We start from the raw sequence: 12,415 nt of genomic DNA, 5'->3' as shown, positions 1-12,415 counted from the left end.
CGTTGCCAGCAGCAGTCGTGCTCGGGGGGAGCTTTGACTTCTGTTCCTGATGTTTTCGTTCACTCGCTTTTCCAAAGCGGGAAACCGTGTAAACAGCTCGGTTTGCACAGTTTCACCCCCACGGTGTGTTGTGCTGCCCTTTCTGTGTCAGCCCATAGGCTTTGCCCAGCTGAGGTACACGCTGTGTTTACAGAGTCACCTTTGGGGGAATTAGAGGTAATGCTGATGGTGCCCTGAGTTTTTATCACTTCTGTGACAGTCACAAAGGCTGTGCATGTGATCCTGGTGATCCATATTGCAGTGTGGTAAGGATGACAACCTGTTGTTCAGCAGAGTATTTCAGAGGAGCTGTAGATTTCTCCTGATTTTTGCCATGCCTCCTTGGAACATTTCTGCCAAAGAGGGAACGTTTTGGCTACCAAGCTTTAGAAGTTTTTAAAATCTAAGTACACCATAAACCTGTTCCCATTATTTCAAGAGCCAAAAATATAAAGAGCTTAAAAAATTCCTCCCAGTCTAGGAATTAAAACATAAGGAAACAATGAGGATTTGACTGGTCTGCAGAGCATTTAAAATTTTTACAGGGAGAAAATTATTAATTTTTCAGCCAGAAGTGTTGTATCCATGCGTGCTCCAATTTGTTGTTGTCATGGTGACTAATGCATGTTACCATAACCAGGCATGAAAAAAACAGGTGAAAAGTTATAAGATATGGTTCTTGTTAAAAATAACTACATTCAAACCACTCAAACTCGGACTTTTTTGGTTTTTTCTTCCTTGAAGCATGGAGGGGTTTTAACTTGACATTTTTATAAAAAGACGAGGGAGGTGTTAGATTTTATAAAATTGTACTGAGGTTACTTCTTATCTGTGACTACCTCTGCATCCAGGTGCCTTCAATATGAGTCAAATATGCTTCTCAGAAAATGGGATGAGATAGGAAAATGTGCAACGACTGTAAAAAAACCAAAAATATTTAATAGTTGTGATCTACCTCTGTAGCTCATTTGACATCAAGCATCTGACCCTTTGTAAAGCACATCTGCTGATTTTCAGGGTTAGAAAGCACTGCAAGAGCACAAGATATTGGTCTTTAAGGTTGTCCCTGTAAAAGGATTGAATCCTTACCACTCTGGCACCTGACTTGAGACCATTTTCTGATTATAAATTCTTTATCTGCAAATGTGGAGCAAAAAATATTCTTTTTCAAGTTGGGAGAGGCCAAAGAGAGGAAAGGTGCTGGTTAAAGGCAAGGGGACGTTAGAATACTGAAACACAAGCAATACAGCAAAAACCATGTGATAAATTGCACAGCTGTCTGATGAGCTGTAAAGTTAGATGAGGAATAAATTATCTCTTGCCTTTCTACTTCATCAGAGAGATAAAAATCTCCATCTGTATATTGTGTGATAAAAAATACATAAGCTTAAATGTTTGATTATTTCTTATAATTGCAAATTAAATATTCAAACCAGAAAATCCTTATCCTAGCATATCTATTTTTAAAATATAAATCAAACATTATAGTTGGTCTTGCATGGCAATTTCTGAACATTTCTGTACTGCTTGAAAGTGTATTAGGTGAAGGATCTGAATCTCAATACATCACCCATGAATTGTTCCACATCAATTCCTTGGAGTTAGGACTACTAGTAATTTATATTTTTCTATCCCAGACTTGAGCCTTGTTGTTTCAAGTCTTCTCTAGGTCGAAGATGGTCCTATTTTGTATTTTGCCTGAAGTCAACTGCCATCATGACATCCTAAATCTCAGAATTTCAGAATCTGACTAGACTCAGTCAGCTGAGGAGCTCCCTTTCTTTCTGTTGAGGTTTTTAGACACAGTTTTTTTAATGTATTCAGCTGTCTAAATCTTGTTTAAAAGCTTTTCTTCCCTGAAAAAAAAATCTATACCTGTGATGTTTAATTTTATGCAACTTTTCTTAGTAGCTACTCCCTCTACAAGACATGCTGAAATACATGAAAGCTCTCCAGGTGCAGTGGTCTGTCGGGAACAGCAGAAATCCTGTATCCCTGCATTCCTCTAACCTCAGCTCTATTGCCTGTTTAGAACATCCTAGAGAAAAGTATGGAAATCTTGGCAATTCGGTTTTGTCTAATTTAAAAGGAGTGGGTACTAGGATGATTATAGAGCAATTAATGGATACAAACAAGTGGTCTCCACACAGTGCCTCTCCAAGTGTCTCATACACTAGTTTTATTAGCCTAGTTGAAGATTATTTCTCATTTCCTCGTGATTATTTTTTCCTTTATAAAATTGAACCAAAACAAGAGGTTATCACTGTTCCTCTTTTACTGCCCTTTTATTAACCGACAGAAGAAATGCATTTCTCCATGCTTTCCATACTATCTGTGCAAAAGGGAGACAAACTGTAGAATTATGTACTCATTTTATTCCTTACTTACTCCTTACTCCCTGCTTAATTTGTCCATACTGTCCCTTTTCTGCATGTGGGGAAGCCACCTGCTGAGCAGTGCAACAGGAGGGTTCGGAGCACTACCCCCTGTCACTTGTTCAGTAGAACATGGCACAGCCATCCCCGTGCTTCCTTAGTGAAGAGACCAGTGGTCAAAAGATGTACTTTTGTAGCTTTTCTGTCCTAAATTTACTCGTGTTCCATCATAGTAGCCTTTTGCTAAATGGATAGATCTATCTCCCAAGCAGAATATACCACCTAAGGAGTCTTTCTGCTGTGCCTTTTGCAAACAGGCACGTCTATCTGGTATTGGCCTTATTAGCCACCAGCGTACTTGTAACAAATGTGGATAGAGCCTTTCCCAAATCTTCGTTTGTGAAGCCTAGCCATGATGACCTCCCAAGCTCTGCTTCCTTACACAGAACATGCAGGAGTGTATCTTTATTAGGGAAAAAAAAAAGGACTATTTCAAGTGGTCTGTTAGCTGTGGCCTTGAACAGTTCATAAGAGACAGCCGAGCACGCTGTGAGGATTTGTGATGGGTGCAATCCATCTTCTCTTGTTGTCAAAGACAGACTCCACTAATAACAAGGATGCAGATCCTTGCCCATTGTAATATGATGGAAACCTTATTTTATAAGGAGAACTGCTTCTTAAAGAAATCAACCTCCCACTTCAGATTAAATATGATAGAAGGTTTTTGTACATGCGAAAAATTGGAGCAATTGCTTCTGCTGCTTTCTTTTCAAAATCTAAGGCTGAAGTCATACCCATGGCATATAGGCAACTTAACTGGGCAAGACAGAAATTACACTACTGTGTAATTGGTAGATGTGCTAATGGTGTAAACAGTAACTAGGTTCGACTTGCTTGATGTTACCATATTGGCAGGGTAATGTTGATGTTTCTAGATTTATCTATTGCTTTTCATTGCAGAGCTGTGCAAATGCGTGTCATTTTGTTATTTTGTGACACATGAAAATGATGTACTTGTTTTGTTTACTCTGTCCTGATTTAATTAGTAAGATGTGATAGTTTGCCAGACTTTGAATGTCTTCGGTAAGATTTTTTTCGTGTGTTTTTGATGCATAACTTCTTTTTGCTATAAAAGTCTGAGCTTCCAGCCATATTCTGTGTGAAATACTGATGATAATTCCTTACCTTCTTCAATACATATTTTAACAATATGACATGGATAGAAAATATGCAGAGATAAGTGCAGGTAAAGAAAGTAGTAGTGTAACCCAAATTGAAATAATCATATAGGAAAGCATTAAATAGTTTGAGAGAAAATGAGCAGGGGAAGAAGGAGAATCAGGAAGGAGAAATGTAGCTGCAAAAAGACAGAGTGGGAAGAAGAGGACAATTCAGAGGTAGTCCAGACAGGACAGAATAGGATAGAAGTGGGACTGGTGGCAGAGGGGAGAGGGGTTGGGAAGAGGAGAAGGAGTCCATTCACGGGTCATTTTCAGTTAAAGTGAGCCGATGCTTTGGCAGCATCCCTGGTGTTGAGGATGTGGGCACATGTGAACGAAAAGTAGGAGAGATCACAGTTAAAAGCTTAATAGTCTCAGAATAATAATTATTTTTTACATGGGCTTGCAAGATAGAAGGAGCCCCTATAATAGTAAAGCCATGACTAAAAACACAATGGCAGGTGAGACCCAGACCAGCACTACCAGGCTGGGGACATACCTGTACTGACGCCTCCATTGGCTCTATTGGAAGGGAGAAGAGTGTGCTGCAAAGGGATTTGGCAGCAAACTGCAGTCTTACCTGTGTTCTCTGAGGGCTTTGAGGAAAGAGAGGAGATGACAACTCAGGAAGGCAATCACCTGTATCAGTGAGAATCATGAATGTGGAAGGGCAATGTTACTACCTCCACAATGAGGCATCAAGAGGTGGTGATCAAAGTAAATATTCATAAAGAGATTAAAGAATGCCTCATATTTTTGAAGAACATATAATAAGTCTTCAAAGCAAAGTCTCAGTTATTGAGCCATCTAGGAAAGTTAATTATCAGTTATATGTGCCGGATAATGGAAGACTTATTAACTGTGCAGAAAAGCTTGTAAAACACATAGCAGAATTTGTGAAAGGCATTTTCGTGCATATCATGATTTTTTTCAAGTGCTCTCATCCTCATATATGTATTGTAAACACTTATTTTTAAGGAACATTTCCGGTGCCTAATGATTTTATTCTCAAAGCAAATAGATTTAATTAAAGCCTCATTAAACACTACAGTAGATGATTTTGGATTATAAATTAAATCATGAAAAATATTGTAGCAGTTGTGTTCCCTTATTTTAGTAACATGGCTCTATGCGTAGAAAATAAATTCTTCTTAATTGAGCACAACAGTGGAGGTCTATTTTGTAGCTAATTTGCCTGCACATACTCTGATATCTTGAACAACTGTGATTTTCAGACAGGAGACTGGGGAGAACCTTCAATTACCTTGCGACCTCCAAATGAAGCCACAGCATCAACGCCTGTACAATACTGGCAACATCATCCAGAGAAACTCATCTTCCAGTCATGTGATTATAAAGCATTTGTAAGTGTTGATAAATTTTAGTGGTTTGATTTGGGGTAAATATGTTAATCTTGGATTTTGATAGGCTGTTGTGTTTTACTTCCATTCTTAATATTTTTTCAGTCACTTTTAGTGAGACAGACCACTTTTTCTGAAAAACTCTAATTGTAATAAATGAGAAACAAGGATGCACAGTACTTTTTGCTATGAATTTTGTGATATATTGCAGTCCATGTAGCAATAATGTTAGAGAGCGGACACTGAGTAAGTGGTGAAGTGTAGAAGTGACAGTGAGAGCAAACATCCCTACTTCTCATCTGTCACAAATCCCTGTCTAGTAGTTATGGAAGAATAATAAAGCATAATATGGGATCCTCACGTCTACCTCAATGCTGTGTTCAGAGTAGTTAAATTAAGTGTTGCCTTACCTCAATTTTATAGATTTGGTTTTGGGGAAGGGAGATAGGGAAGATGGAGATCAGGATCCTGAAGCAGTGTTTTCCATCTCTGGGACAAGAACACATTCAGACCCCTGCCGTACTGTTGGCTGCTTGAAGTACCAGTAGCAGTCAGTTCCATCAGGGCAGGGCATGTTTATTTTTACCCCCCTCTAGCTGCAGCTGATTACCACTTCCCATCCCTGGAGAAACAGAGCTTCCTTCTACAGCTAAAGACAATTAGTGCTTTATGTCTGTTATAAATGCATGTGGAGGAGAGAAAGGTCTCCTGCAGCACAGAAAGTAATTTTTTTTTTTTTAGGTAAAAACTGAAATCTTGAGTTCCCTGGGCGGGAAGACTGGAACTTCTGGGGATCTGAAGAGGTGCCTCAGCTCACCTCTTTAAATGCTAACATTTCCCCCTCCAACTTTGCTGAAAAGCGTTGTTAAAGTTGCTGAAGGGGTTTGCCAGACCACTGTGTGTCCTCTTTGGAGGTGGCCCTAATGAAGTATGGCTGACCTACTGTACAAAGGAAAGGGGCTCAGTAGTTGCAGTGCCTTTAACATAATAGCTAAGGGTTAACCCCTGGTCCAGGACATGGTGTTGAGATCCTCTTCACTTGAAGGGGCTAAGATCTCTAGTGCTTTTTAGGATAATGCTCTGTTTATCAAATACAGCTGTATTTTGGGGGAGAGTTGGAGGCTGCTGCACCTCTTTTAAAGCATATCTGGAAAGGTAGGAATTAGAGACTAAACACAGGTGAGACAGAACCTGGCTCTCACTGAGCAAGGGCAGAAGGGGTGTTACAGGCCTGTCTCACTGGAGTACATCTGTATCTTCCATCAGACCTTCATTGGGTAGAAATTGCCGTGAATGTAGTGACTGTCCTTGGACAGTAACTAGAACCTCTGCCTTCCTCAGCAAGTCAAGGTCAAAGACCAGCTCACCTACTATTCAAAACCTCCTTGCTCACCTCAAATTGAAAAGGAAGCTTCTAGTTCTTTAAATATTTTTCCTAGTTTTCAATAAAGTGAGCATGAGTCCCTTTTATCTTATTGCATGATCCAGCATGTCACCCTTGTAATAGATTGGAAGGCATATGGATCATTAAAGAAATGAAGTTGAAATGACCATGAATATCTAAGTTACTGGTGATTAAGGAAACACCTTCCTTTCCAAAGGACCATGCATCACTGCTTTGTTTCAGCTCGCTGAGCTGTATTGACCTGATCCTTACAGAGTAAAACCCTGGCTTGTAAGTTATAATGGGTGCAGCTTTCACTGTATGCCACATCCCTCAGTTAAACTGTTGGATGTTCTCTGCATTGCTCCCGTGTGCTCTCAGTATTTGAGAAGGAGCATTTCCAAAAGCACAGCAAGTCAAAGGGAAGCAATATTCCCTCCTAGAGTTTCAGATTTTTCTGACAACTAAATTGGACGGTACCTCTGTGATTTGTTTGTCTATTCCACAGTCCTTCCTGGGAAGCATTTCTGAATGCCTTCAGCTGAGACTTTTTGCTGCTGTGCAGATGGGACAGGAGCTGCCCACCTCTTCTCTTTCTTCCTCTTGTTCTGTCGTGAGCTCAAAGCACTGATTTTTTTACCCTGGTGCCTGATAAACTGGTATCTTTCAAGGAAAAAATAATTTGTTGTACTGTAGTCCATAAAAAAATAAGAAAATTTAAAAATATTGAAGAAATTAATTGCAACCTGCACAGGATGCCAAAAGTGTCAGACAGCAGGATCCAGAAAAGAATACAGTTCAACTCAATACACTTTTAATTTTCTAATTTTTGAGTTTGCTTTACATTTATTGTTTTTCTTCAAGGGCAATATCAAGCTGTCCCACTGAATTAATGCCCAAAGCCCTATTCACGTCACCATCGAGCCCCCAGCTGGACTCACAGCTGCTCAGTTTATGAATCTTTTACATCTGCAGTCCTCCAAGAATGCCCTTCATTCATTCCTTTCTGTATGTGCTTGTCTGGTAGTGTTGGTGTTGCTCACTGTTCCATCTATAATGCCCTATAAAGTGTTTCTCACTAATTGACATGTTGGCTACTGTCTACATTGAAATATTTATGCATTTTCTTGCAGGTCAGAGACTCCTGCAGTACACAGTGTGAAGTGAAGGCTTTAAAGAAAATATCTCAGTTTAGGTCAGGAGACCAGAAAATTGAACCAGTACATTCTCTGTTCAGTTCCAGCTTGCGTTCAGCTGTAACTGAAGTTCTTTTTGATAGGTTCTTGTCTAAGCTGAAGCTGGTTCACTAACTGGTTGGGTCAGTTCAGGCTGTTTCCAAGGGGAGTCAGTGTGGTAGAATGAAAAAGGTCAGGCAGTGATGATGGTCTGCAGAATCCTCTGGGAAAAGGCTCCTGCCCACAGTGGCTTCTCTTCAGCTCCTGTGCTGCCTCACTTAGGACTGGAGACTTGGGAGAAGCCATGGCCTTGTGCTGCAGTGAGGATACAGAGAGAGACATCTCTGTGCCTGGGGAGGAGCAGGTGAGGGGTGACTTGCTGTCCTCTCTCCTCAGTTAAGCCCGACTTGCATGTGACACCATACAGAAATACAAAAACATCCCGTTTGCACCATCCAAATGTGGCATAGAGGAGTACTGAGACCCCAGAGGAACAAATCCAGAGGAGCAGAGCCTGCTGCCAGGGTGCAGGAGGACTCAAACTGCATGTGCCAGCAAGTGACAAAGTGAGGGAAAGGCCTGTAGGAAGGGACCTGTTTTGGTGAGGCACTCACTGCCCTCGGAGAGGAGCAGGCTCCTCCGAGGGCATGGAGGCTTTCAGTGAGCTGAGCCAGGACACAGCACCCTTCTGCTTCCTCTCACCCAGCCCTCCTCCAGATCAGTAAAGGCTTTAAAATAATAGTTCAGGGTCAGCCTGAAGGAAGAAATAATGGTCTAAGCTAGTCTTAGTATAGATTTATTTTCTCTGTTTGCTGACGTCGGGCTCTGCTATTTGCGCGTAAATTAGTTACAGATTGAGTACGGTGAGGTTAAGATTGCTGCTGCCCTTCACATCCACGTGATTGCACACATAACAATAGGAGATCAGCAGATGGCAGCTAAAAAAAGCAGATTCTCCATTTTTTAATCAAATGGCTTTTTTTAAGATGGATTCTGTAGTACTTCCTCATTGTTTGAGTGACTAAAGCTAGGAGACTTTCAGATATTGTTTCAAAAGACACGAGCTGATTCAATACACTTGTTGCTGTGCATTCTTGTTTTGTAGGTTGATTAATGCATTGGTTTAAATGATTTATCAAAGAACTGCAGAGTAAAGAAACTCTAAAGTAATATATTAAGTTGACTGCTACAAGTAGGCTTTTTAAAGCATTTTTAGTGCATTTCTGCAGATGTTTGTCTGTTCTGGAATTTGAGTTAAAGTAAGTTCAATGGATTTTTGTTTTAGTATTTAGGTTCTATGCTGGTAAAAGAGTTAAGAGGCACAGAGTCAACACAGGATGCATGTGCAAAGATGAGGGTAAGTTTGTAAACCTACTTCTTTCTGTATCATAATAGTATTAAATAACATCAATCTGTGGTTGGTTGTACTGTGCCCTTTTTACTTTTATAACGTGCTGTTATCCATTTCTTTTCCTTGCATTTACAGTGGTATTCAATAGGAAATCTGTTCTGCATTACATCTTAATTTCATACTATGAAAATTTAAAGGTAGATTTTTCTTTTGCATGTGGTATCTAACAAAAAAACCCAAATGTATGCATTTTGTTTTCTCGTGAATCTTTCAGTATGTTTCAAAGTACTGTCCACACACTTTAAACGTGTCCATACCAAATTGATTTTATAAACAGAATTTATAGCTTTTATATGATAATCTAAATTTAATTTTCTATGTGAAAATATGTACTAATAAATATATTAACGTGTTATCAAAGCTTTTTTTTATGCATGGTAAATCCAACAGTCACGTAATCCTATGGATGCTTTTAGTCATATGAGTGTTTCCATTAAATATGAGTTACTTACATGCTTTTTGATTGAAGGGTAAAATGGGATCTAAGTCAGTCTCACCTGATGGTGGAAAAGCAGTTAGGTTTCCTTCAGACTGTTAAGAATATGTTTTCCCATGGCTCTTTGTCCTGATACTGGTTTGTAGAAAATTGCAACAAGGCTCGGTCTATCTCCAAGAAACATACCACTGCTGGAAACTCAAAACAAACCATGACCTGATTTATTCCCAACTGTAGTTGTAATAAGAATGAACTGGTTCATAGCCATGGTGAACATATCATGGTCTGGCATGATTAATTAATGAAGAATGTAATTGTTTGCTAATCTACCAAACGTGTACAATTACACAGATGAATGAGCTAAATTTTTTCTTCTGTGTATCTCTTAAGTTTTGTATGCAAGATACCTCTGAGCATGAGACATGGCATTCAGATCAGTTAGAAAGCTGGAAGATGTGTAAAATTCATGCAATCGGACAACCATTTCCTACTGGTTACATATCTGCAGCACACAGACTTTTATACAAGATGTTTTAGCTAAGGGTTTGCAGTAATTCATGCTTACTAGATTGCCTAAAGACCTGAGGCTTTTCAGATAATTACATGCTAATCATTCCGTACCTGGACTTAAACTCTTCTAAAAAAAACCCAACAACTTGACACAGGGGGATCTACAATCAAATATACTTGTTCTGGGGAATTAATTGAGGCTGCAAGCGTACCATCTTCCAATCCAGTTTTCAAACTGTCAGGCTTAGCAGTTCTATTTTTTAGGCATATGCCTGCACAGATCTTAGGGCAGAATTTGACACCATAGTAGCATGTGACAACTTCAGTAAGTTTTCTGACTGAACTAGGAAGCTTAACATCAAAAAAGGCACTCTAAATAATTTATAGGTCTTTTAAGATATATTTTTATGAGTAATAAGTTTGACCAATTTAAATTATATAACTGAAAGAACTAAGTGTTTGAAAGCAAATTTAATTTAAAATACAAATTTTCTATAAAAATAGTGGAGTTGCACTAGTTGTCTATAGTGCTGTACAGGGCACTTATATAGCACAGTGACGGGGTTAGTGTACATTTATTTTTTACATTCTCTTTTGAAATCATTGTGCTGTGAGAATGTTTATTTTTTAGTCTGAGGTTTTTTATTGCAAAGATATTTGAATAAAACAGTTTTTAATCAAGATTTCATCTATTCTTTCTATGTAGTCCTTTTAATCATGTTCCTATTCAAGTCAAAAGCAAAAAACTTTGACTTAATGGGAACAGATTATTATTTTAGCCTATTTCGCAGTGAGAAAAATGGATCTTTTTCCAAAACTTTTTCCCTATGGTTGTGTTCTGAAAGTTGGTGTCTGTGAACTTGGAGTCCAGGTTGTCCAAAGTCATCCTGAAATGTTGCATTTTGCTGTGATGATCATTATTGTATTTAAGTACCACTGGGTTGTCATCAAAAACGCGGCTTCTGATATAGTTACATTTTACTTTAAATGTATTGAGAGGGACATTTCACTTAAAAAAAAAAGAACTTAAAAGCTAGATATATTAGTTGCTGACTCTGAGGTACTGAATTCTGTACACTTGTCCAGTGTCTCTAAAGTCAGTAAGATTTTTACATAGGGTTGTACTTTTGTGATAGAGCAATATTTTTTAATTTTAGTATTTTATTTGTATTTCCATGTCCATATTTCAAATCTGTAGCATGCTGCAATCTGAAACACGCTGGGGGAGGGGAGTATGTCACTCGTAACCTTGTACCATGTTGAGGTCACTCCCTACAATTTTTTTGTCTTTCTAGACTCAGCCACATAATGGTTTAATGGAGAATGTATGAAAATTAGGTACCTAATTTTTCTGTCAGAGTGGCTTTAGATTCTCCATCTTTAAGCTAATGCTGCTCAAAAGTGTCGATATTCACTTAATGTCTTCCAGTCAGCAGATGCACAAGAGTGAAAGAAGTGTATCAGTGAGAAAAAAAAATCTTGATCTTCCTTAATCATTCATAAATACAGAGAAACAACAAAAATGACATGTTTTCTGACTGCAGATCCCTCACTGTTAGTTGTAGATGCTCCCAGGGCTTTCAGTTATTGCAATTGATGGTTTTGGTTCTCAAGGGAAGTGTCATGCAGTTATCCCTTCTCTCTCTCCACAGGGAGGTTTACAGTGGCCTCCTTCTCTAATAGCTCAAGAGTAAAGGGAGATCCTAAATCTTTTATAATGTAAAAAACCACCAATAATAGTAAAAAACAAAAACAAAACCTGGGAACCTTTGTTTTAATAACTCTTCTTGGCAATCCACTGTGCTTCTGGGCATTGTGCAGCAACGTGCTCCAGCAGGGCAGATGATGGATTTGTTTGGGGAAAATCATGCAGGTGCAATAACTTGAGCTCAACATTAGGGTCAAGGTTATACATGGGGGTTTTTTTCCCCCCCAAAATTGCAGATTCTTGTAGCCATTCAAAATTATGGATATTTGGCATAAAAAGTGTTTTTCCATTCGTATATTTGCACTCCTTTATATTTTATTCAGCTATTTTTTCTCACAAACTGCCTTTGCAGTTGACAGTCCTGTCTCCTTATCTCCATTCTTCACCTGCTCTAAACTGACCTTTGGTACTTGGAGATTAAATCTTGCTGTCCTGGCCAGAATAGGTTTATTAATTATATTTGAGAGATGCCTTCAAGAAGTTAAGAGCTTTCATCTTTCCCAGTGTGGAATAGGAAATACTGCAAGTTGCATTTTCAATCAGATTGATGCCTTCACTTTAAATCATCATAGGAAAATGAAGGGAGAATATAATGTGTTTGCATCAAAATAAAGACAAGGAATAAAGTTAAATTTGAGCTAGGAAGGAACTTGTTCTCTACAGAAGACTCCATCTGGCATTTACACATCTGAATTCCTTGACCATGTAGGAAGGGGATGGTTTTATACTTACTACCATGAGCACAGCACCAAGGATGACTCTCTTCTTGCAGCAGTGTTAAATCACTGATGTTGCA

The 12,415-nt window shown here is 38.8% G+C and overlaps 1 protein-coding gene across 11 annotated transcripts in view; it reads left to right on the top strand.

Moving 5' to 3' along the window:
- Positions 1-12,415, top strand: part of ANKS1B (ankyrin repeat and sterile alpha motif domain containing 1B) — a 414,822-nt gene that overhangs the window by 382,567 nt on the left and 19,840 nt on the right. For all 11 annotated transcript variants that reach the window (XM_051784790.1, XM_051784791.1, XM_051784788.1 and 8 more), the window contains 2 exons: positions 4,870-4,998; positions 8,840-8,911. In XM_051784790.1, the coding sequence (XP_051640750.1) occupies positions 4,870-4,998; positions 8,840-8,911 (201 nt within the window). The remainder of the gene's footprint in view (positions 1-4,869; positions 4,999-8,839; positions 8,912-12,415) is intronic.

Source organism: Manacus candei, unplaced genomic scaffold (assembly GCF_025592945.1).
Source record: "Manacus candei isolate 608988 ecotype Guabito, Panama unplaced genomic scaffold, ASM2559294v1 h1tg000018l, whole genome shotgun sequence".
NCBI lineage: Eukaryota > Metazoa > Chordata > Aves > Passeriformes > Pipridae > Manacus > Manacus candei.
The sequence above is the reverse complement of the archived record's forward strand: the minus strand, read 5'-3'. Positions and strand labels throughout refer to the sequence as shown.